Below are 27,252 nucleotides of genomic sequence, written 5' to 3'. Positions count from 1 at the left end.
CTTGTCGGACCTGCCCAGCTCCTTTTCCACCTATCCACTCCCCCCTCTCCTCCCTGACCTATCACCTTCATCTTCTTCCCCACTGGCCTATTGTACTCTATGCCACTCTCTCCCCACCCCCACTCTCCTCTAGCTTATCTCTCCACGCTTCAGGCTCTCTGCCTTTATTCCTGATGAAGGGCTTTTGCCCGAAACGTCGATTTTGCCTGTCCTCGGATGCTGCCTGAATTGCTGTGCTCTTCCAGCATCACTGATCCAGAATGCATTTTGAACAGCTAGCTTACACTGAATATAACAGGAAACAGAGAAGCTACTCCTGATAAGAAAGCAAGATACAGATTTGGTGACTTCAGAAGTGTCATAAATAATGTCCCACTATGAGCTTAAGACAGGAAATCTTATATGAATTCAACTTTGGAATGTTTCAGCAGTGCAACTCTAGATAACCATACTGCACAAGAATTCAGCCCTGGACATACCTAGAGACAAAGGCTGTTGATCGAAATTCCACCACTAATTGGGTCATAGTTAAATTGGACTTTGAGGCTTATATCGTTTACTTGAGGGGGCTTATTTTAGCTGGTACATGCAATACAATTTAAATAGTTTTTCAGTATTTGATTGCTCATGAAATTTCTTAATAAATTGTATAAATTTCTTTATTTAAAATCTGAAAATATTTATTTTCTTACTTCAAATGTGTTCAACACTACATTCTTGTATTCTGAACAACACCCCATTTCCCTCACCTGCTAACTCTTGTTTTCCTGTGTTTTTCACTATTGTCACCATAATTCAACATGCACAATTTCACATAATTGGTAAATTTCAACATTGTTCCCTTAAATTTGAAATTCAAACCATTCACAGAATTGATCTAAGTTAGCTCAAAAAGTAGTATACATACCACATCTTACCACTTTGAGAAACTTGGTTTTACCTCAATTTGCTTAGTCCCCTCCAACTATCCCTCTACCCATCAGGTTACATTTCTCTAACTCTACTTGCCATCATTTTAGCCAAGAGTCTTTCACATGCATCATATCAAATTAGCTTCTGAAACTCCAGATAAAATGACAGATAATCTATATCCTCTATTGAACAATTCTATAAGGTAGGTCAAGTGTGAAGTTTTGAAAAAAATCATATAGAACTCAAAACATGAACTCAAGCCTTTCTCTCTCCAAAAGATATTGCCAGACTGCAGGAGTCTCCTCAGCTCTTGGTTTTGAAATCTGAAATCCATACTGACTAAACATGGTTAACTCTCTTCTCTCAGTATTTAGAAACTGCATTCCATACAAAAAACTCCAATAGTTTACCAAAGATAAAGTAACATGCTCTGTGCTTTGTTGAAAAGGAACTATTATAATCTGCTATCCTTCGGTTGGAAACTTATTGTCAATGCTTCTACTACTTCTTCCTGAGCTTCCATCATCTGACATAAGCAACTGCTATTTGGTCATTGCCCATAACTTCTCCAATGCTATTTCTCTTTGAAAAATAATGTGAAAAGCAAGTATTTAGAATTTCTTGTTTTAACTATTTGTAGCCCTTAGATTGACAAAATCTAGTAATACACCTTCCTTATTTATTGTCTTCCTTTTTTCAAATCTTTTAAGGAACTTTTCTATATAAACTTCAATTTTTTTTTCCCTGTCTTTTATCTGTCCCATTTATTGATATTGTTTTGTAAATTTTCAAATTTGATCAAACATCATTTATCTAATCACAGTGTTAGCATTGGTTGAGAGGTGGCACTATCACCTGAGTCAGATGGCTATGGGTTCAAGGCTTGTTCCACGATTGGAATATAAAATCTAGTTTAATGCTTCAGTATAGTATTGAAAGAGTGCTACGTCAACAGGACTGCTTTCTTTCCAAGACCCAGTAAACTGCGGCCATCTCTGCTCTTTCCAATGGATATTTAAAAATCCAACAGCAGCATGCGAAGAACAAGGGAATTCTTAGTGTCTTGACCAATATTCTTCTCTCAATTAAGAGCTGAAACTATAGCATGCAATCTCTGCTGTTTTTTCTTACATTAGAATAGGAATAAAACTCAACAGCACTTCATTTGCTCTTAAATGATACACTGAGACATGAAAAAGATCCACTAACATAAATTTATTTTTCCAACTTCAAAATGTAGCCCTCCCTTCCTTACTGAAATGTACTAGAACTGTATCCTTTTCCTTTCCTATTTAAGTACTAAATATCCATTTACTCTGGATGATTCTCTCATTCGCGGTTACTCGTCAGTCAAATACATTTTGTTTTAAAAAGTAGCTTGTTCTGCTCTTACACTGATCATAATTATGTGCTTGACGTTTCCCCCCCCCCCACCCCAAGCATTATCCCACATTTTTAGCTTCCTCTCTGAATTACTCAGCCTCAGGTCAAATAAGGACTCCACTGGTTCTTGAAGCAGTAACATACTGCCTCACAAAGGAAATATGAACACCCTATCAATTCTCTCTTCTCTCAGTACAGATATGTTTCCTGTCAAAATGCATTTCTAAGATTATCAATCCTTTACAACTGTAACAGTTAACACATGTTCCTATCAGCTATTTACAATACACATGATCAGTTTTCTTTGCATCTATCAGCAGTCCATAATATACCCAAGAAAGCAAGTAAGCTCCCAGTATAAATACTGTCAAGTTGATTTAAACTTACAAACCATTGTAGTCAATACAACAATGGACAGAGCAATTACTCTGATAAATGTCCCTCCTATGGAATCAATTACTGACACCCTCAAACATCAGTCTGCCAGTGCAACATGCCAAATATATTTCTGTTTATGATCTCTACTATCAAGAACAAGAGCACCACTGCTTAAGTGCCATCATAAAGTCACATATTTCTTTTTAGTCATCCTCATCACATCAAAATCCTGGAATTTACCATGTAAGAACATGGTGGGAACAATATTACGAAAGCTACAGCACTTGCAGAAAGCTTACCAGTATACAGCTGCTAGGAATGGTCAATAAATACTGCCTTGCCAGTGTCACCACACCCTGAAAGGTAATATGGAAATCAATCTTCAAACCACACATTATCTATGTTTCACTTACCAATCTGCATAAAAATTGACTAGTGCAACATCTGCATTGCCTGGGGTCGGGGGAGAAGTGGAGTGGGGGTGGGGACGGGGAGAGAGAGAGAGAGAGAGATATAAAAAAGGTTATAAGGACTTAACTTTTGAACAGTACTTTCCACAACACTTAAAATTCTGATCATTAGCTAAAAAGACATTGCTACAATACCGCACGAACACAGATATTACAAATTCTATGTTTGTAAGTAAAAACACAGAGGGTGGAATTTAATGCTCCTCCAGATGCAGGCTGCAAAACGGTAGTTGGGGGAGATGTGTGGGATATTGAAATGGGGAGGGTGCAATGTAATACAGGGCAGTAAGGTCTATGAAGAATGAAGGACTATCTTCTCACCTGAAAGCCAATGAGACCCGTAGTGATTACTTAAAATCCATTTAAGTGGTTCATTCTGTCAGCACTAATATTCAAACAATGATGAGTAGGGACTGTATTTGAGTGTAACCCACCAGATGAACCCTGGCAAGTATGCCCAAGGCTTTTTGGGTGGCAGGACGGTTCCTTAACTAAGGAGACCAATCACTGTGCATAGTACAGCAGATACTGTCTCACCAGTGCCTGTTACAGCTGCAGCAAGATGTGCTGGCTTTTCTATGCCAACCCCTTTCAATAAAGACCAGCACTCCATTTGCCTTCCTAAATCAGCTCCTGATTTACCACATGGACTGTCTGGAGCTGCAGATGGACCCACTATGGAGCAACCATGAGGCTGAGAATGTTGTAGATGGCATGTATATCAAGCTGATCACATCAGCAGTAAAGGCTACGCAACATCCCTCATATCAAGCAGATGCAAAAGGTAAAGTCACATGTGATCTCTGATGAGCTGGCAAGATCTTACTAAATGGAGCCAGATTAGATTAATTACTTACAGTGTGGAAATGGCCTACTCCTGCTCCTATTTCTGATGTTCTTACGGATACAGAACTGGCTTAGTCATAGAGGACAGTAGTGGTGGAAGAGTGTTTTTCTGACTGGACATCTGTGACCAGTAGAGTTCCGTAGGGATCGGTGGTAGGACCCCTGTCGTTTGCAAATGATTTGGAGGAGAACATAGTGGTCTGATTAGTAAATTTGCAGACAATACAAAGATTGGGGAAGCTGCAGGTAGTGAGGACTACTGCCAGAGGATACAGTAGGACATAGGTTGGAGATTTTGGCAGAGAAATGGAGAATGGAGTTTAATCCAGACAAATGTGATGTACTCTGGAATATCAAATGCAGGAGGGAAGAGTACAATAAATGACAGAACCCTTAACAACATCAACATACAGAGCGATCTAGGCATACAGGTCCACAAGTGCAAAGTGGCAACACAAGTGGATGAGGCAGTCAAGAAGGCATATAGCATGGCCTTTATTGGTCAGGGCAGAGTATAAAAATTGACAAGTCATGTTGCAGCTGTATAGAACTTTAATTAGGCCACATTTGTAAAATTGTGTACAGTTCCAGTTGCCACACTACAAAAAGGATGTGAAGGCTTTGGAGACGATACAGCAATAGTTTATCACAATGTTGCCTGGTTTAGATAGTATTGGCTATGTTGAAAGATTGGACAAACTTGATTTATTTTCATTTGAATGTTGGAGAATGAGGGGCTACCAGATAGAAGTTGACAAATGTATGACAGGAATGGTTAAAATGGATAGTCAGAAATCTTTTCCCAGTGTAGCAATATTAATTAGTTGGGGCATAGGTTTAAGGTAAAAGTGGGTGAGTTTAAAAGACGTGTGAGAGGCAAATTTTTACACAGAGGGTGATAAGTGCCAGAATGCACTACCAGAGCTGGTGATGGAGGTAGATACAACAGTAACATTTAAGAGGCATCTTGACAGATGTGAGTAGGTAGGGAATAGAGGGATATGAGCCATGTAGAGGCGAGAGGTTTTTAGTTTGGAAAGCCATTATGTGTTGGCGTAGTCTGGGTGGGCTGAAGGGCTTGTTCCTGTGCTGTACTGTTCTTTGTAACTTTTTCTTTGCAATTACTTGCTGGACATGCCTGGTGATTTTCTTTTAAATCACGTACCTAAATCTATCTGTAATGAACATTCGGCAGTCCCTCTTCACCCAAATAATATTTTGCTTGTTTATTCTTCTTACCCAAATCTCCATCTCAAATTTCCCACATACCCCATTTGCCAATTCTTTGCCCACCTAAATCTCTCTGCAAACTCTACAACTTCTTCACAGATTGCTTCCCTCCCACCTTTGTATCAGTAACAAAATTGGCTACAATATATTTGGTCCTTTTATTTAAGTCATTCTAAGGCATAATGAATACATGAGATTCTAGCACTAGGGTGAGATCTTCATTGGTTACAGTTTACCAACCTAAATATTATCCATTTGCTCCATTTGTTTCTTGTCAGTTGCCCCACTCCTTGAAGCATGCTAACACATCACTTTTGATAACTCGAGCTCTTAGTTAATACAATTAACCTTATGTTGCACTTTTATAAGGTGCAACATAAGGAAATCTAAATACATTACATCTACTTGTACCCTTTATTCACCCTGCTTGTTACATTCATAAAGAGAGCTCTCAAAGTTGAAAAACACCATTTCCCTTTCACAAACACAATTCATTCTTTATGACTTTTCAAGTGTTCTGCTCCTACTTTCTTAACAATGGATTGTAGCGGTTGTTTTACTCCAATGACAGATGTCAGACTAATTGGTTTATAGTTTCCTTCTTTCTATCTCCCTCCATTCTTGAAGATCTTTATCTGCTCTTAAAACTCAATCCTCTTCCCACCAGGGATTTATTGACTCGTTTTGATGAGGCCATCCCTACTGCTCATTCCAGGCTTCAGTGATGATCCTGCAGCAGTAATGGTGGTCCCTGCTCCTGGGGAAAGGGACCCTGAATTGCAATGGAAGTGGGGCCAGCTCACCAGTGTTCATTAAATTCCACGCCCAGTAATATAATTCCTACAACATATGGAAAATTATTAATCTAAATTGTAGCTTTCATGTGATAACCATCTTTTTGAATAAAGCGTATGTAAAATTTCTTACCTGGTAGTACAATATAGCAATGAACTCACAAAATAATAATCATTGACTTTCATTTCACAGGCATTTTAAACAATTACAATAGAAGAAAAATTCAGATTTTTAAATAGTGGTGCTCTGATTTCACTGTACAGTTCAAGCTTTGATTTAACTAACCAGAGAAGTTCTGGTTCATGTATTAGTAATTGCAAATAGCTCTTAAATTATTAAAACTAGGTGCAGTAAGACAAAAACTGGGAATGTTGAATGTTAATTAAGATGGAACATAGTATGGAATTCAAAGATACGTCTCTCGAAGCTTGAATCATTATCACCACTGTAAACTGTTGACCATTAGTCTAGCAGATATTTGAACACCTTACAAGCTTTTTGTAAAAAGGAGCTGAAAATGAAGGATAGCGATAGTCAGAAGACTGCCAACTGAAAATGAATCATCATAATACTGGAAAGGGTTGTGTACCATCCAAACTGAAGTAGTTGGATGTCTCGCTGTTCAGTCTACATGATTGCACCTTTTATAATTCCACAGAAGCCTACAATACCAAAACAAACTATTCACTTCATTTTCCTGAATGATATGTAACACATTTAATCTAATCCCTCAGCACTTTTCCATAGTCTTGCATTTCTTTTCTTTTTCAAATATGATATAGTCCTGACTAGATTACATTCTAAGAGTCCATACAAACCAAGTCCATTCCCAGTCTCATGAAAAAAATTTGCATAAAATTCTGTAGGAGCACTTACCTAAGATTTCATCAATATTTCCACTATCAAGATTTACTATTTCGCTATGAGCTGATGTATTAAACCACATTGCCTGAAAATAACAGAAAACAAAGTTTTTACAAATGATAATATAACATTGTTTTCTTTATTTAATGGTTGCAACTAATGAAGACAACCAAATCATTCATAATGGTTCTACATAACAAAAAATGGAATTAGGTTTCTGATTTATCATCTGAATCTCAAGGGAGTTGAGCCTTTTCTGCACTGTAAAAACCATTCAATTTTCAAACTCATGTTTATATTGTACACAGAAGAAACTGTAAGAACCGCAACAATTTAACTACCAGACACCTGATGGGATCACAATTTCTTAACTTGCTTTCCAGGAATAATTTTAGAACTATATTAACTGGACGTTATGTAAATAAATGCTTAAAATATAAATACTATTTCCACTTTCTCAGCCTTTTTGTTCCTTTATCCAATTTCTCTTCAAAAAAGAGCACTTTTTTAACATCCTGTTACACAATCTAGTCTAGATTGAGAAAAATTATTAGCAAACATGGCTCTTCATTGGCTAGGAAAAAACCAAAGCCTGTTTTTCAGCCAACTACATCCTTCAACCACCACTAGTTACATCTACAATGCAATGCTTCAGTATGAGTTACGACCATGGCATTAGAACCACGACCATGCCCAGAATATCATCCATGATATTGCGAAGTTAATAGCACTCATCAACTGTTAAGAGAAGGCACAGCAGAAGGCAGATCCAAAACACTTATTTAGTAAAACAAAATAGTAAATCAGGATGAATGAAAATAGCTTTCTCGTCCAACATTACAATGCCAGAATAAAAATACATACATTCTGGATCAGAATTAAAGCAATACCGTTTCACTTTTGCATGAATCAAAATTCCACATTTACTCAAAGAATGCAAGAGCGTCTTAGTTTTAAATTTCAATTCAAAAGTAGAAAGAAAGCAGTGGCAACTGATTGAAATACAAAAGAACCTGAAGGGTCTTGACAGGGTAAATGAGGAGAGGATGCTTCCTCTTTTGGGAGCATCTAGAACTAGGTGACTGTTTAAAAGTCAGAGATAGCTCATTTAAACAGAGATGAGGCAAAATTCTGAGGGTTGACAGTATTCCAGAAAAGTGGTGGAAGCAACGTCCTTGAATATTTTTAAGGCAGAGGTAGATATATATTTTGTTAAGCAAGGTGTGAAAAATGATCAGACTTAGGCAGGAATCTGGATTTGAGATTGCAATCAGATCAACCATGATCTTATTAAATGGCAGAGAAAACTCAAAAGAATAATCCCGCTCCTAACTCATGTTTGTATTTAAATGATAAAAGTGTGGACAACTTAGCAAAAACGTTGATCTGATGGTATCAGAATGCTCCAACCTCAACTTCTGCTAATTCATTACATTACATAGGTGCAAAACGTGGATTAATTTCAATGCTTTGCAGCCTTCAACTGAAACTTTTTATCTTTGTGATCTACGTTAACTAACCAGGACCTGTCTCCTTTTCTGCTTTCTACCTCCAATAAATACATTTTTTTGATGACTCTTAATTTTACACATTGAGATGGCAGTACATTCTCTGAAAGGATTAAGCTATTAAAGAATTCAGTGGCTCACTCAAAATGATTTACTGTTCAGCAATTTCACAGGGCTGCAATTCAATTTTAACAAGTTAGAGTTTATTTCTATAAAACTATATTATTGCTAAAAATGAAGCTAAAATAGTACATCACTTTATGAAGGGCATAATTTTTTTGCACCTTACTTTGAATAGTAATCCAAATTATCCAGCACAAAAAACCAACTTTAGCTGATTGAAAATTTATTTTCCAAATCCATGGAAGACAGCCAACTGACAACACTGTCAGATTCCATCATAGACAAGCTCCAGGGGAACACAGACATTTTTCCTTAGTGCCTAGCAATCTACAGCTTTTATTTACTTATCAAGATATCAGCTGAGAGTACAAGTCAAATGTCAAGTCTCACAGTTGAGGAGAGAAATGCTAAATAAATGTTACATTTTGGAAACTAGATATTCAGAAAACATTGAGTATATTGGGGATAGGTATACAAAGACACTTAGAAAGTATTTCAGAAGACAGGGTTACCACAGAAAATCAGGACACTTTCAAGACTACTTTGTTAATACAAGAAGTGCAGTAATAAAAACACAGATGCAAAGAGAAGCTCTGCAGAGGCTAAGAATAAAAAAAAAGTTTTGTTTAAGTATAAAAACAAGTCTACGCATGAATTATCAGACTAATGTTAGATGGAGTAAGGTGATGTACAAAACAAGCCAAAATTGGCAACATAATTGAGATTGCTCAGAAAAATAACAATCAAAAGCATTCAGAATTTTTTCCATAGCAAATAAGCAGTGAAACGAGGAGCTACATTTTCCCTGTTGAGGTGGGCATTGTGACTTCAGATTTCCTGATGCAGTGACACCACCTCTTGTCTGACAGATCCCATCCATGCTACTTACATGGTGGAATGCCAGGGGTCAAGACCACAACCTCTCAATGTTGTCACAAGGTGAGAATGGAGGTGAGTAAATGTGGGCAAGTTAAAAGTTCCACCTCTGTTCGCTGGAACATCTTCCCAGTTCTGGACATGACCGAACTCTTGCTGCATTACTGCCATGCTGCTTTCAGATTCCAATCCCATTATCAACAATGTCCATTGCTCAAGATCTCTTTAATAACGGCAGGGAAGTCTAAGATGGTCATAAACTGTCAAGCAAAGTAAAGTCATTCATAATCCATTTGGGAAAAATAAATCCTATTAATAGGTCATAAATCTCTTGGGGATAAAAAACAAATTCAGTCTCATGAGTATCTATATCAAGATGCCCTCATGGACTCAATCCATAAGATTCCATCGTACAACTGTCAAAAAAGCTTTTAGAAATGAATGCATCAAGGCTTTTGAAAGAGTGAAACAGGCAGCTTGATCTTTGAATCAAAGAATTCAACCTTTGTTACACTGTTTCCAACACTGAACAGACAGTCGATTTGTCGACCAAGAAAAACACCAAAGCACAGGATACAATCGACACAGTAAAATTGGAATTTCAAAACTTCACTGCAAAACAGCACTTTAATCAATGGATAAAATATTTATGCGTCTGAAGACATTTCTACTTTGGGGATCAATTTAATAGTCATTAACCTTTTGAGAACAAAATTAAAGAATGATCTCTGCCTTAAAAAGATATATAAAAATCTAGAGCTCCTTTTCCTCCAGAAGCCTCAAAAATGCTAGGAAGCTGAAATTACCACTGAGACAGTGAAGCTGCTGACTTTGGAACTGCTCAGTGCAGGCTTAGTTGCCTGCACACCTAAAAACATCAGACAATGAGAATGGAGGCAGGAGTGCCAGAAACAGGTCCCACCTGCCTCGCGTTTTCCCTATGTCATGAACACAAAATCTGATTTAAGGACCCCAAAGTAACATTGAATAAAGGAATCAAAGAATTGTGAAGGAATTCAAATGATTTGTTTGTGCTGACCGGAGGACTGACTAGACTTCATACCCCCCAGTAACGTCTTTGTCACAGAAACAAATATATAAATCAAGTTTCAAATGTTGCAATTTTTACAGCTAATGAAAGCTGATCACGAAGTATTTAATTTGACTGAAGTATCTTAAATCAAAGCTGAACTTTTTTCCATATTGAAAGTGGTGTGGAAGTCCAGAAATTGACACATTGATTGTAATGGTGTTGAATTTAAGGTTGGAAAAATCTAAAATCATGCCCTCTAGTGTACAGTAATGTAGATCTAACTACAGATTACATTATATTTATTAATCATTTTTGTAGCCCCAAAGGCACTGCTCTAACACTGCCTTTTACTGCAATTTGTACTTGTATTGCATTTCCTTGACAATTTATTCATGCAATATAAGAAACTTGCATAGGGAATTATCAATTTAAAATGCCATTTAATTGCACCATTTATATTCAGCTGCAGTTTAATTATAATAAAAGCTAAAGTTGTACTAAAGGCACATCATTTTAATCAATATTAATATAGAAAATCAAGTTTAATTTCTGAAACAGTTTTCACTTTTACGTCTTCTGCAGCCTTTTTAATTTTTTCTCTACAGCATTTTAAATTGACAAGGTTAGCAGACACATGCTGTGTTGTCAATAAGGGAGCAATGACAGGCTTTCCTGTGGTTCAGTGCATATAAAAATTTGCCTGATGCGATGAAGGCTTTCACCTCTAATGTACAGTGCTGCCTAGAGGATATTAGTAATCCGTTCTCCCCTTTGCTGTAGGTTTTCTAATTAGCATTTACATCTGGTATGCAGCATGGTTTGATAGCTGAACTAATTTCTGGCAAATCTGTTTTCTCTGACTTCCCTTCTTCAGGGAAATGTCACAGATCCAAAGCAGATACTATTTAAATGAATGGTAACTTTTTTTTTCTAAAAACCCAACAGTCATCTTTCCCTGGCCTAATCCAGATTGACATGCTGAAGTTAGTGCCTTTAGCTAAAAGTCCACAGGAGTCCACAGATCACTCCTGTCCCTGATGTACTCTCGCTTCTCCATGTGTGCTTATCTTGTTATGCTTGGAGACTGAACATATATACCCTCCAGAGCTGGGTAACAGAGCTGAATTTTCCTTTGTTTGCTAGTTTAATGTAATTACCCAGAGAGTAAACTATTTTACAATCACCCTTGAAATTTTGTCTGAAAGCCATCAATCAGCATGCAATTCTCTGGGATTAACTACAGCCCTCTAACAAACCAGGACAACAAAGAGGCACAGACATTTGTAACAGTTTCAGAGGGGAACTTCTTTCTCTTCAACTGTCATGAAGTTTGGACAACTTTACGCGGTCTGTGCTTCAAGTCTCTTCTCTTATACAACAATAAGATATATGTTAGTCATATCATGGCATCTACTCCTTAGATTTTGTTTCAAAAACAAAAAAAGACTTTATTCTGATGCTAACATAAAACAAGTTTTTTTTTGGGCACGTTGGCACAAACAAAAATTAGAAACCTCCTACCTGGGTACAATTAGATTTGGACTTTGTAACTCATTTATGAGCTTCTGATAAGGAGTAACCACAGCAGATGTTACAAAAGTTTAAAAAATTCAAAAATATTTCATGGTTATCAAGAGTTTGGGATATCCTAAAGTCATGGTATCGGGGGGGGGGCACGATAACAGAATATAACAAGCTAAAAGAAAGGGAAGAAATGGGGGTTAGTTCACAATTTGAAGGTGTTGAACTTAATATTAAGTTTAGAAGGCTGTGAAATGCCTAGTCTGGAGACGAGATGTTGTTTCCCAAGTTTGCGCTGTGATTCACTGGAGCACTAGAATATTGAGGACAGACACATGGGGATGTGAACTGGGAGTGATGTTAAAATGAAAGGTTAATGTAAGGTCTGGGTTCTGCTTGCGCATAGACCAGAGTTGTTCCACAAAGCAGTTACCCGTCTGTGCTTGGTTTCTTCAACGTTGAGTAGGCCACATTTGGTGCAATGAATACAATACACATCATTGGAGGAAGGTACAGGTGAAAAGCTGCTTCACCTGGAAAGACTGTTTAGACCCTTGCACGGTGAGCGTGGAATAGTGAAGGGGCAGCTATCGCACCTTCTGCGGTTATGTGGAAAGGTGGAGTGGCGTTGGTGGTTGTGGAATTAGATTAGATTAGATTAGAATGGACTAGAGTGTCCTGGAGGGAATGATCCCTGTGAAATGCAGACAACGGAGACATTCAAAAATGTGTTTTTGGAGAGAGAGAGAGAGAGAGGGAGGATGAGGCTTGGAAGCAATTATGCCTTGAGTAATTTAGAGAGGAGAGAGAGAGATTAGATACAAGACAACATTTAAGATGGATTACTGAATGCTTTCTATCTCATTCCTCCCTTAGGATACTACTTGAAATCTATTATTCGTCACCTTTCTTAATATCTGTGTGGGATTTGGAGCTAAAATTTGTTTGGTGGTGTTTCTCTGAAGTGACGTGGGATATATAAACATTTTATATAAGTGCAAGTTTTTGTTAGTATGCAATGAAAAACAGTACTTCAGCAAATACTAAGTCAGTCGGTAAGCATGGAACATTGAAAGGCTGGTACAATTACAACATTTAAATGGCATCTGGATGGGTCTATGAATAGGAAGGGTTTACAGGGATATGGGCCAAATATTGGCAAATCGGACCAGATCAATTTAGAATATGATCTGCATGGACGGGTTGGACCAAAGATCTATTTCCATGCTGTACATCCCTATGACCCTATAACCACAAAATACTGATTGTCAGATTAACATCTTTAACGCAACAACACAAGATATCTATTTCTTCATCCAACAAAAGAACACAAGAACATAAGAAATAGAAGTGGAAGTAGGCCATCTGGCCACCCAACCTGTTCCACCGTTCAATAAAATCATGGTTGACCTTGTTGTGGATTCAGCTCCACTTAGCCACTTGCTCACCATAATCCTCAATTCCTTTACTGTTAAAAACTCTATCTTTGCCTTAAAAACATGCAACAAGGTAACCTCAACTGTCTCACTGGGTAGGGAATTCCATAGATTCACAACCTTTTAGAGAGAAAACGTTCCTCCTCAACCCAGTCCTAAGCTTCATGATGTCATCCATGATTAAAAGAAAGCCAAAAAATATCAATCCAAATTTTGTCAAGGGTCTGTAGAATACCAAAAGTTCTCACTTGTTAGGTTTTGTAGCACCTTAATTTGGTAAACCGAAATAAGTTTAAGAATATGAAAGAAAACATAAACTTGGTCCTTACACTACTTGTCTCACCTTGATCATGTTTCCAAAAACCTCCTGGTTGCTACTGACCAAAGATGCTCCTCAACCCTTCAAGTTGTGGCATCTTCCCCATCTTCCCGACCCACCCTTTCAACGCTTCCTTCTCCTAGACTTGCATCCCATTCAAGATCCATATTCAATCCAAAGATGGAGCTTAGGTCATGCAAGTGCTGGTGGTTCAGCAGTTTATGATGCATAGTTTTTATAAATACTCCTGCTTTTTGCTTCTCTCTCTGCAACTCTCACTGTGAACAAGGATTTGGGAGGAGAGAAGCAAGGTAGGAGTAGTTTTGAAACATTTGGGATGTAAAAGCGCAGTGCTCTCACTTCCATGGTATTAAAGATCCAACTTTGAACTGGATCTAGACCTTGACGCAAGATCAGGAGAGGGAGATAGCCATCACAAAGTCACTGAGGCCAAAACATTTCATGAAGTAGTTCTTAAGGCTAAAGGGATCAAAGGATATAGGGAGAAAGTGAGGCAAGTGTACCGAGTTGGATGATCAGACATGATCATATTGAATGGTGAAGCAAGATTGAAGAGCCGAATGGATTACTCTTATGTTTTAATGTTTAAAAGCTCATCTGCTCCTTCTACATATTTTAACTAACTTGCTGAATGGCCCCAACGTACCCTACTTTCAGATAATATTTTCAGCAATGGCATTATTGTAAAAACACAGCTGATTGTAGGAGTTTGCACAACAAACTTAGAGATTTGATTATTAGTGACAGAGACATTCTAGACAAACTGGAAACGATATAATCTACGAACAAACACAAAATACATACAGTGCTGAATGAAAAATCATGTTGTGTTAAAGTTTTTTGTCTTGCATTTGGCAAGTGAACTCTGAATGCTAACTAGTGCTCTCTTCGCATGCAGTATAAATAATGTTGGTTTTCCAGTTGAACTGGGAATTCTTGTGAAATGCCCTGATGAGCGCAAGATGAAAAGCTTCAACAAAATGTAGCTTTTCAACAATACAGATGTTCTGTAATACCAAATGATGCTTTGTTTACTGATGATTAAGGAGTCAGTAGATGACGAGTAGATCCCATGTAATGGAAAATATAAAATTTGTGAACTTACTTTCATATGGAATTCCATTAAGCCACTCTGCCTTAATTGCTTTAGACTAACATTTACATGTAACTCAAGCCTCCTCTCATACATCTCTATTTATAGGTAGATTAATATACTTTTCTATTTCTTTCTCCTTCATTCTGTTTACCGAGCTTTCCCTTTTCCCATATTACTCACTTCAACTACACTTTATTAGAGTGCATCATTCCTAATCGGATTTTTCATAACTATTTTACACCTATGAATTTTGATTCCCTCCAACAAGTGTGATGGAATACTCCCCACTTACCTGGATGAATGTAGTTCCATCAACACTCGAAGTTTGACACCATCCAGGACAAAGCAGCTTTTTTTTGGCATCATATCTACCAATTTCAACATTCACTGCTGCCTAGAGTAACTATGTACATGACCTATAGGATGCACTGTAGTAACATACTAAGACTCCTCCAACAGCACCTTCTAAACCTGTGACTCTATCACCTAGATGGTAAAGGGCAGCAAATACATGGGAGTACCAGCAGCCCGACTTGTAACAATATCATTCCTTTAGTGTTTCAGGGCATGATGAAAGGTGTAAAGTTATATATAATCATCATTCTTTTTAAAGAGAACTTGAATTTAACTTGGTGGAAAACAGGTGTACGTTTATTTTAGTGAAAGAGTTTAAAAATTAATTAGGTCAGTTTTCCAGACACATGACATTTAAACCAGCATGTGTTTGGAAGCAGGCGAGTGCAAGGACCTGTGGAGTGTTAATGCTAATTTGTTTATCTGGTGGTAACTTATGAAAGTAGACAGAAAACATTAAATTGTTAGCCTTAGCAGAATCTAGGGTGTGTAAGTATTTTTTAAACTTGGTTCATAAGTTTTTTGGGTGCAGTTTGAAAGAGACCCAACTGGGGTCAGAATTGTCTCTCCAAGAAAAGATTGTTTAGGGCTCTTTAGGGAACACTATCTGTATGAAAAACGTTTAGCTTATGAAATTTCTAGATGAGTGCTTGTTCAGAAACTTGCAATGGCCATTCAAAGCCGAGAAAGTGCAACAGTTCAGTTGAGAGAGTGGTCAAGGAAAAAGGCCGCTGTTCAAAGGACAGGAGGTGAGAAGCAGCAGGATAGGGAAAAAAAACTCTCTCTGGATTTGACCAATTGTAAAGGGTAAGTGCTGGGGAGGAGATGGGATTTTGTTTTGTTGTGCTTTGAAATCTTTCAAAATGTGTTTTTTATATATATGACTTGATTTTGTTTAATTTCTTTATCTTATTTTTGCTTAATTCACTTGTTTTATTGTTAAAGACAAACCTGCAGCCTTGCGTGCTAAGGTTTCAGGAAAAGAACATCACATTACATTAACAAAAACAAACTCTGATCCATCAGGCCAGATTTCATTCTTGGATCTAACTTGTCCAGTAGGAACATCAGATGGGATTAGTACATGGGTTAAAATTGTGGAACTCCCTTCCTAATGCCATTGTGGATATCTCTATGCTCCACGAACTGCAACAGTTCAAGAAGGCTGCTGACCACCAATACTACATTTAAGGGCATGGCTAGGTGAAGGTTCCACATACACCAATTTGCATGCCAAAGTACAGACTTTCCACTATTCATGGTGTTCAAGGTCCGTGAGGAGCAGGAAAATTTATAGGGAACACAGCTAATCACCTCTTTCTCAAGGTAATTGGGATAGACAAATTCTGGATAAACGAATGGTGCCCATAGATTGCCCATGAACAAATAAAAATGTCTACACCTAGATATGGGTGGCACAGGTGGCTTAGTAGCTGTTACTGCTGCCTCACAGCACCAGGGACCCAGGTTCAGTCCTCCCCTCGGGCAACTGTCTGTGTGGAGTCTCCATATTCTCCCCGTTTCTGTCTGGGCTTCCCATGGGTGCTTTGGTTTCTTCCCACAGTCCAAAGATATGCAGGTTAGGTGCATGCTAAATTTCCTGTAGTGTCCAGGGATGTGTAGGCTAGCTGGATTAGCAACAGGAAATGCAGGTTACAGGGATAGGGTAGAGGGGTGGGTCTTAGTGGGGTGCTCTTTGGAAGGTTAGTGTGGACTTGATGGGCTGAATGGCCTGCTTCCACACTGTGGGGATTCTATGATCTACCCTAGCAAATCTATTCACAATTCTAAGGCTTATATTAGACCCTGAAGCCTTTTTTTCCCAAGCAAATTAGAGCACCAGACTAATGAGCTATTTCTGGTCAGTAAACTGCCCCAATTCTACTCTTTGCGAATATATTTTCCATTCTCACTGATACCTTGATATCCCATTTATAGTAATGTTGGCCAGAACTGTGGAACATACTTGAAGTGAATCAAGAGTTTAACACAATAGAGTCATTGGGCAACATAGTGGCACAGTGGTTAGCACTGCTGCCTCACAGCGCCAGAGACCTGGGTTCAATTCCCACCTCAGGCAAGTGACTGTGTGGAGTTTGCACATTCTTCCCAATGTCTGCGTGGGTTTCCTCTGGGTGCTCCGGTTTCCTCCCACAGTCCAAAAATGTGCAGGTTAGGTGAATCGGCCATGCAAAATCACCCGTACTGTTAGGTGAACGGGTAAACGTAGAGGAATGGGTCTGTGGGGGTTGCTCTTTGGAGGGTAGGTGTGGGCTTGTTGGGCCGAAAGGTTTCCACACTGTAAGTAATCTAATCAGACAGCATGGAAACAGACCTTTCAGTTCAACCAGACCACACCAACTATGTCCCTTCTGCCTGTGCTTGGCCCATATTCCTTCACACTTTTCCTATTCATGAACTTATCCAAACGTCTTTTAGACTCTGAAATTGTACCTGCATCCACCAATTTCTCTGGCAGTTCATTCCACAGATGAACCATGGTGTAAAAAAATGTTGCACATAATGTCCTGAGTACATATATATTATTTTGTTAAGCATTTGAGCATTGTTAAGTTACATTTAAGCCAATTCTTTAATCTTTATTTTGTCTGTATTTTAACTGTAGTAGTGTAAAAATAAAATGCGTTTTGCTTGAATTCGGGTAGTTGACCAATCAAATTGCATCTGGAACACAACACCTGACATGTTTAAAATTAGAAAAAGCTTGAGTGTAAGCTATCTTCTTAATATATTTTTAAGGGGGTTAGTCTAGTCCATAACAGTAGCTTCAACTTGCAAACTCTTTCTTTGCAGTAACTTGTAGCATATCTCACTCTCAAGACTTATTCCACCTAAAACATCTTGTATCAGAGTCGTAGAGATGTACAGCACGGAAACAAACCACCAATTTCCCCAAGGAATGCCTCAGGTAACTTTTCCAGTGGTGATGGTTCCATCACATTATCATCCTTGTACAAGTAAGCATTTGTCTTTCTCCTGTTCTAAAGCTGTGTCTGCACATTGTCTCAAAGTGACCTTTAATTCTTTACTTATGTAGCATTTTTCCTCATAGCTGGGCACTGCCTGAGAGGTTTTGTTATTCATCAGTGCTGACATTGACTGCTACTATCTGCTACTATCTGCTGTTTGGCCTACTTCATGATTTGTCATGTGTGTCTTTGGTGTTTATAAATTTTAAAGTTTCTGCCCAAAATCATGCTATATGAGCTGACTGCAGGTAACAGAACATAGGGGTCCTGCACTAATATTCAAGGCTTCCCTGAAGAAGCCTCTCTCTGCATGGCATATCAACTATTGACAATGGAAGTGGAGGCCACTGATTGCGATGCTAAGAGTTTCTACATCAGGAATGCTATAGATACCCTTGACATTAAAAGAACCAACATCAAGGAGGCGGCTTTCCAATAGGCCCCAACAGTGATTACACCTACTGTGGGCCAACTTGCCAGTCATAGAAGGGCTTGTTATTAGCCATCATAGGCTTGCAACTAATGAATCCAACCTTCCTAAAATGTTAATCTGTGAACAGAATTTTATAAAGTGGATGAATCCTTTCCTGTGAAAAGACTGTCCATCTCCTCTCATTCTGTGACTCTCACGGTTTTCTGCTTCTAGCAGAATTTGACTTGCTTTCTCCAAAGTCAAGTCTTCTTTGCCCTGTAATAAATCTAACAAAGATTCATCAATAATTCCAACAAATCTGACTCTTATGAATTCTGATTGCAATGCTCCAAAGTCACAGCTTTCCATTAATCAGTAGAGGTCATGATTACAATTAACTGTGGAGTTCCTTGGTCATGAACTCTTTAGTTAAATCTTGTTCTTGCAAAAAAAATCATTCTGAATAAAAAAAACCAAAGACTATGTGACAGCAAATTGCTGCAGATGCTGGAATCTGAACTGAAAACAAAAATGCTATCAATCGCAGAGGGCCAAGCAGCATCTGTGGCAAGAGAGCAATTAATGTTTCAAAGTAGCAATTTTTGAGAAGATTTGTAGCTCAGGTTGATGATAAGTAAGTTAGCTCGCTGAGCTTGAAGGTGTGTTTTCAGACATTACATCACCATACTAACTAACATCATCAGTGAGAGTCTCCAGTGAAGCACTAGTGGTATGTCCCACCTCTCCATTCATAGGTTTTGGTTTCTTTGAGGTCATTTCCGGTTCTTTCTTTTTCCCCAAGGGATGTTAGATATGATCTAAAAATTGATGTGCTCTTTGATGGAATTCTGATTAGGATGTTATGCCTCGAAAGAATTCTCGTGTGTGTTGTCCCAGTCAAAGTGGTGTCCTTCTTTGTCTGTATGTATAGAAACTAGTGATACTGGGTTGTGTCTTTCCGTGGCCAGTTGGTGATTATGTGTCCGGGTGACGAGTTTCCTGCTAGCTTTAAGTCTAGATGATTCTTCATCAGAGCTGACGTGAAGTGTGGAGGGGCTATCAACATCCTCTCTCCCCCAGCGCTCCACAACCCCACTATTGAATAAATGCTGCCCCCTCCACATTTCATGTCAGCCCTGATCAAGAGTCATCCATTCTTGAGACATTAGCTTGCTCTCTCTCCACGTACAACTGTGATTTCCAGCATTCTTGCTTTCATTTATCAAAGACTGCTGGCACTTCTTCAAAAGTATCTGTGTCTTCCTTTATGTTTTGGTGATTTCAGCCTGAGGTTTAGTACAGGTGCACAATCCTTTATTTCCGGGATTCAGAATTTTTCAAATTTCAGAATAAGTGACAGTTTGATGGTAAATTTTAAAAAACCTTACCAGAGGAGCAGACTCACTGACTAAAACAGGCCCCGAAACAGAAGAATTGAAGCCTGTCAAGTGCTGGGCCACGACACCCATGTCGCATCTGAGTGACACGCATCGAGTGCGTGTCAACCTGGGGTAACTGTTTGCATGCCAAACAACTTTGTTAATGAGGAAAAACACTTCACAAAAAACCTTCTGACTTTCGGATTTCAGATAAAGGGTTGTCTACTGTATTTTAGCTTGAAGAAATTCTGTACCTTCACAGCTGTTTTCTAGAAGAAAATGTCCAATTCTGTACTGTTTGGCCTTTCTCTGACATCTAATCTGAGCTGGTATTAAGTCTTCCGCCACTACTTCTTAATATTGCTTGAAAGCCATTTTAAATTATAAAATCACACAACACCAGGTTATAGTCCAACAGGTTTAATTGGAAGCACTAGCTTTCAGGGCGCCGCTCCTTCACCAGGTGGTTGAGGGGTGCACAATTGTAAGACAGAACTTCTAGCAAAATTTTTTTGTAAATTCTGTGTCTTACAATTGTGCACTCCACAACCACCTGAAGGAGGAGTGGCACTCCGAAAGCTAGTGCTTCCAATTAAACCTGTTGGACTATAACCTGATGTTGTGCGATTTGTAACTTTGTACACCCCAGTCCAACACCAGCATCTCCAAATCATTTTAAATGAGCAATATCTGAATGTAGTTGCAAAATTTAAGCTTATAGCATTGCCATTTTACCAAATTATACAATGCTGTACAATTTTCTTTTAATCAAGTTTCAATCCTCTTAAAAAGCAATAGTGTATATGTATACTGCTTATGAGGGGCTTTCCTGCCTTGCTACAATAAAAATGGTGGCTTCCTACTTTTTAGTGGCTAGGTGGAGCTATTTCTGGTTTGCTGTTTCTTCGCAGATGAAATGGATGCTTTCCTGTCTTTCACAGCTGATACACAATACTTGACCCTCCATCCAATTTTATAAATAAACGTCTGTGGTTGGCAGCCTTGCTAAGTGTTCCAACCAAATCTGTGGTCTAAATTATGGATCTCCCATTGTTATCATAGTTTAAAACTTCTTCTATCTTCCTGTCAAACTCCATCTTCTAAATGGTCTTCTATCAAATATGCTCGGTGATGTTCCTGATGTTGGGGCCTTGATGTAATTAATTTGAAGGCCCTTGATTTCATGTCTTGTGGTGACTCTCACTGTGAATGGGTTCCCACTGGAAACTCAATAACCAGAGGATACTGGTTGAAAACATTTGATAAGATTCTACAGGATAACGAGACGTCCTTTTTTTTGGGATAGTCCAGTTTCTTTATAAACTGCTATTTTTCCCAACCGGATACCTTTGTCATGCATGCTTTCTTCCTTGCCCACAGGTGTCTTTTCTTTATTTCTGGAGTTCTGAAAATTTCTTCCCAGCCAAATCTCGATTCGAGACTGCTTCAACAGATCCTTCATCTCTAAATGTTCTGTAGCTGCCAAGTGTGGCTAGTCTTTTTATTATTTTAATAGGTCTTTACATACTGTCTTTCCTAAATCCCTCATCAGCATGGAGATAAAGGTTTTAGTGTGGGGTACTGCATTTACCTTGCTGTTCCTTTCAAGAGTTCTGCTGTCTGCTTAAAGTAGCAATGTTCTTCAAAGTCTTTGTAATTCTCTGAATCCCAATGCTTGATCAGCTTTTGATGGTTACTTTAATCACTTTTAGTGATTTGTTTAACTGGTCTGACATTAGTACCTCACATCCTAAAAATATTCACACTGGCAAGACAATGTGACAAATCATTAAATTCAAAACTGAGGCATCTCGGAGAACATTCCAAAAAGCAAAGCCTGTGTAATTTCAGTGGGGCAGATCATAGCTCATCAAGATCGATCGTTAATAAATGTCTTAGGTGAACACTGAAATCCCCACTGGGATTTCTAGACTTCTCCAGAACCACAGATATTTTCTGTACAAAAGGAAGTCATTCTGGCATAATAGATAAAATTTTAACTGTGGTGTGCCATTCTATTCTTAACAGTGTGAGAAAGGGTGTGCCACACTGTTTTTTTTTCTGGTTTTTACATAGTTCCAATTAAAATCTGAAGTGACAGCGACATGCATTGGGAAGACCCACGATCATGCAAATGCTATTCAATGCTGAAATCTACTACTGATGACAATGAAGCAAATACAGATATGTTATTGGAGTCGAGTTTGTGGTGCTGCAGAAGCACAACAGGTCAGGCAGCATTCGAGGAGCGTTCCTGATGAAGAGCTTTTGCCCAAAACTTCGATTCTCCTGCTCCTCAGAATACCTGATCTGCTGTGCTTTTCCAGCACCACACTCTTCACTCTGATCTCCAGCATCTGCAGTCCTCACCTTCTCATATGTTATAAAGTTGTCTCTGGGATGAACAGGGGGACCTCTCCACCATGCAGGTAACTTTCTTGCTTAACTCCATGCCTTCAACATGAAGGCTCAAAGATTACAGAGGTGGCACATGCGCTTTTCTAGTTTGAATTTTACTTGTAAATATTTCATGTTACATTTGTTTCACTTCATTCATTATTATTCGTTCAGACTAGCTTAGTCACAAGAGCTATATGTACTCCCATGTATGTATAGTTAGAGGGAGTTAGGGACATTTCCTTCACTGTGGAAGAAATAATCTGTCTTTGTGTTCACTATTTATTGAATTTCTCACTGTTGTTCAATGCTGTATTCACTATCCAGGTGAATATGGCTGAATGCGCAGGCTCAGCAAGCTGAGATCTTTTCTGTGCTCTGTAAAGGATGTTGATTGAAGTTATTCCCAGTAGCAACATTTAAAATGTAGCTACACTCAAAGCCCTAAAATGTATCTGCAAGCTGAGATCTTGGGTTGAACTCGTGTACGCACAGACCTTCGGAGCAATTCTGAAGGAGAGTCATACTGGACTTGAAAAGTTAACTTTGTTTCTCCCTCCACAGATGCTGCCAGACTTGCTGAGTTCTTCAGCACTGCTGTGAATTCAGATTTCCAGCATTCACAGTATTTTGCTTTTATTTAGATTGACCTATGACTAACTGTTCCCACTATCACTGCTCCCACTTTACTCTTCAATCTCTCTGACCCCATCTTTTGTTCTCCCTTGGATCCTGCTTGGATTCATTCAGCAGCCATTCACTATTCATTGCCTCTTGCTAGTTCAAAGTCCTTGTGCAACTACCATTCTTCTGTTCTCTTTCTTTGTGCAACAAATTCAAACAAGTAAAACCAAGGACCTCGGATACTACTGTATAAAGCCAACTGCTTCATGTCATGTTTAAAGAGCATGAATGGAATTGCCATAAAGATGTTCACTTTATCATGAAGATGACACAATTACAAAATATTTCAATATAATGAGCATTCATGGCATACAAATGCCATTTAATTACAGGGAGGAACAACAAGATGGATTGAGACCTGAACCCCACAAATACACTGAATTTGTGTATTAATCTGAATCCATCGGTGGTAAAGCAAAATTCCAATTACTACTTAATTAGGTCACCACCTGTAATGCTTCCTGTTTTTATAACCCTATAAAATTTCCCATTAGGCACACACAATGCTTTGCTAGAGGACTCAAAGACTAATCTTGTCAGATTGTGCTATCTACTTACATTATTTTAATTAGCTGCATGTACTTCAGATTATTTACCTTGAAACTTTCCAGCAAAATGTCACATAAGGAACAGGTGGTACTTATTCAAGGTATAGGGTGTTTCGTTTAGAAAAGAGGTCGAATGTAGAATTCTAATCTCACCCCAAAATCAATTCCAGAATTATGAGTGTGATTCAAAGAGCACACAGTTACTTACTTGCATAGGAGTTTTAAAGCAGTGGACTCTCCTAATGTTGCTAAGACCTAACAAAGACCTTGACAACATTTGCAAGTAGAATTCAATACAGATTACCTCAATGGCATATATACTTGGAATAAACAGGAAACATTTAATGAATGGTATCAAGCTCATTAAGGAGGAGGCTGAAAGAGATTGGGCAGAGATGGTATACTGTTACTTTTTATTATAGAACAGCAATGAGATGTATTACTAAAGCTGTTCAGTTTTAGGCAGTCATTCTACAATTTTAGGAACTATCAAAGCTTTCAAAGTGCAGAGAATAACCATCTGGCTGATATCTTGATTCTAATTTTAACCCCTAGATGAGAACATGGCAAAGTAACTGCCTAGCTGGGAGCAACGGCAGTCAAGCTCAACTGACCTTATCAGATCAGCATAATATGCCACTTGATAACTCCCTAGTCCAAAAGAGAAATGAGTGCCCAAAAGGTAGGGGGTTGCCATTAGAAACCCTTGACAAAAGTCAAGTCAAAGAGGCCCAAACCTTCCTTACAGGGTTAGGAGTTCTGTTCCTCCTAGCCAAAAGGTACCTTTAAAACGTACCTTGCTAGGCCTCTTTTAGCCTGGTTCCACAAACCAGCACGTTTGACCCAATGGTATTATTGCGCAACAGTTCAGTTATATACAGCATTGTCAAGTGCGCATCTGGAGTAGAGTAGAATCATGGAATCCCTAAAGTGTGTAAGTAGGCCATTCAGCCCATTGAGTTCACATTGAAGAGCAATCCACCCAGACCCATCACCCCCATCCTATCCCTGTAACCCTCCATTTCCCATGGCTACTCTACCTGGACTACACACCCCTGGACACTTTGAGCAATTTAGCCTGACCAATCCACCTAACCTGCAGATCTGTGGATTGTGGGAGGAAACCATAGCACTCAGAGGAAGCCCACATAGACAGCTGCTCAAGGCTGGAATCAAACCTGGGTTCCTGTCGCTGTGAGGCACTGATCACCATACCTCCTGAAGGATGTTAATGAACTGGAGCAGTTCATAGAAGTTTATTTGACTAATATTTGGAATGAGCCTCATGAAGAATAGATGGGCTTGGCCTGTATTCTCTACAGTTCAAAACAGTTGGAGGTGACTTAATTGAAACATGCAAGATCCTGAGGGGTCTTGAACAGGTAGATGTTGAAAGGATCTTTCCTCTTGTAGGAGAATCTAGAACGAGTATCATAGTTTAAAAGTAATTGGAGTGCCCGTTTAGAACAGAGATGAGGAAACATTTCTTTCCTCTTAGAGGATTGTGAATTTTTGAAATTCCCTTCCTCAAAAGGCAGTGGATACAGAATTTTAAAATATTTTTAAGGCAGAGATAAATTCTTGCATACCAAAGGAATAAAAGATTATTGGGGATATACAGGAATGTAGAATAGAGGTTAGAATCAGATCAGCCATAATCTTACTGAAAGGGGAAATGGCCTACTCTTATTCCTTTATCGTATGTTTCGAACAATAAGTACATATTATCAAGGAAAATGGGAAGGGGGAAGAGAAAGGTTTATAGGTACATATACCAATGTATTCTTAATGATGATGTACTTTTTTCCCCTAACAGGTACATTTTCCTTAGCAATGAAAGTTTCACATTAGCGGTAGCTAGAAAATGTTGGCCCAGTGCCAATTTGATAGATGGCACAAAATAAGTCCAGTGTGGGGTATGGAAAGAAAATTGCAGGTGTTGTTCTCATGAGTATCACCTTCCCATACTGTCATCGATTTGATAGGGGTAAGTCACCAAACATTCACAATATAAACAAACTTCACGAACACATTATCTCATAGATCTCAGTTTAACAGGAATCCATGGATGCTGAACACAAACCAGTGTCGCTAAAACATGTACATCCAGAGTTGAAAGAAACTGTAAAGGAAGTTAAATGTAACTGTGCAAATGGCACAGGAAAATGTACAAATCAGAACAACACAAGAACAAGCCAATTAAACCAGCATACCTGCTTGTAGAGATATCCTGTTAATCCTAATTCCCTGCTCTTTCCCTGTTGTCTTGTTCCCTGAAGCACCCAAGTACTTATCCAATTGAACCTACACCCGAGTTTCAGGTCACAGATCCCTCATGTTGCTGTTGGTTTCTTTGCCCATTGCTTCAAATCCAAGTTTTCAGGTTGAGATATTAAAGAGTTAACTTGCTCTACCGACCTCAAATAAAATGCCGCAGGAAATAAGGTGGTGTGTCTTTGTCTTATAGGTGGAATGTGGGAGGTTTACATGGCCATTTCCTTGCCATTCAGGGATGATTTACACTTTCATCCAGAAATCAATGAGAACATTACAGTTGGAATTTGACTACTCCCCGAAAGTTACAAAACAAAAAATGATTTGCAACAGATTTGACCATTAAGGGATGATTTGCATTACATTGTTTCTGGAGGTGGGGTGGTCACTGCATTGTATCTTGAATGATATGTGACTATGAGGGGATGCCCAGGGGTTGTGGGCATAGAGTTTAGATCAGAGTGGTGCTGGAAAAGCACTGCAGGTCAGGCAGCATTAGAGGAGCAGGAAAATCGACATTTTGGGCAAAAGCCTGATGACGGGCTTTTGCCCGAAACGTCGATTTTCCTGTTTCTTGGATGCTGCCTGACCTGCTGTGCTTTTCCAGCACCACATTATCGACTTCAGAAGTGAATGGTCTGTCTAACGTCCTGAACAGATATGCACTAAGTGTCATTTTTAATGGAGATGTAATCAGAGTGTTTTTTGCTTTTTGCCACATTGTTCTTTAATGTTTAGACATAAAATTTGTAATGGTGGAAAGCGAAGCAAGGAATGTGTCACTGCGATAGTTTGTGTCAACATGGTCAGCAGTGAAAAGCTGCAGCTTCCTGTGATTGAAAAGTCCAAAGGTCACAGTATTTTGCAAATTTGTTTGCAAATTTTCAGAAGACACTACCCCACTCAGAATGAGGGTAACAAAAGCACAAGGATGGCTTCCAGCATTTGGGAGCTGTGGATCAGGAAAGTAGCCAAAATTTCGGAACAAAAAAAGTGGAAAGATCATAATTACTGGTATCTGTGCACACACACCCTACCCTCCTCCCCAGGTACCCTAATATCACGGGCCTCTAGAGCATCTTGCTGAAGTTGGGCATGGAATTGTTGTTAACAAAGTTGAACATGTTGAAACCATTAGCTGCCCCACTTTTAACCATATCATAAAGGTATTATTACTGAGGATGCACCTGGTGATAACAGGATCTGGTTTTCTAATTTCAGTTGTTGGCTAGGTCTTCTGATCCACAATTTTAAACAAGATCAACTAATAATGCATTCCTAATGAAGGAAAGCCAGCAATTTTATTTAAAAATAAGCAAAATTATTTTACTTTTTGAGATGATGTGCAAGCTACATTTATTAACAGACATGATTTAAGATCTAATCAGCACTGTTATCACAAT

At 38.7% G+C, this 27,252-nt stretch overlaps 1 protein-coding gene across 2 annotated transcripts in view; it reads right to left on the bottom strand.

Moving 5' to 3' along the window:
• The window catches only part of erp44 (endoplasmic reticulum protein 44), a 99,628-nt gene that overhangs the window by 65,646 nt on the left and 6,730 nt on the right, over positions 1–27,252 (bottom strand). The window contains exons 2-3 of one of the 2 annotated variants that reach the window (XM_043690040.1): positions 6,891–6,963; positions 3,087–3,126 (exon numbers count right to left, since the gene is read on the bottom strand). The exons of the other annotated variant lie outside the window; for it this stretch is intronic. Of the exons in view, the coding sequence (XP_043545975.1) occupies positions 3,087–3,126; positions 6,891–6,963 (113 nt within the window). The remainder of the gene's footprint in view (positions 1–3,086; positions 3,127–6,890; positions 6,964–27,252) is intronic. 2 annotated transcript variants of the gene reach the window in all.

This window comes from Chiloscyllium plagiosum, chromosome 5 (genome assembly GCF_004010195.1).
Source record: "Chiloscyllium plagiosum isolate BGI_BamShark_2017 chromosome 5, ASM401019v2, whole genome shotgun sequence".
Classification (NCBI taxonomy): Eukaryota; Metazoa; Chordata; class Chondrichthyes; order Orectolobiformes; family Hemiscylliidae; genus Chiloscyllium; species Chiloscyllium plagiosum.
The sequence above is the reverse complement of the archived record's forward strand: the minus strand, read 5'-3'. Positions and strand labels throughout refer to the sequence as shown.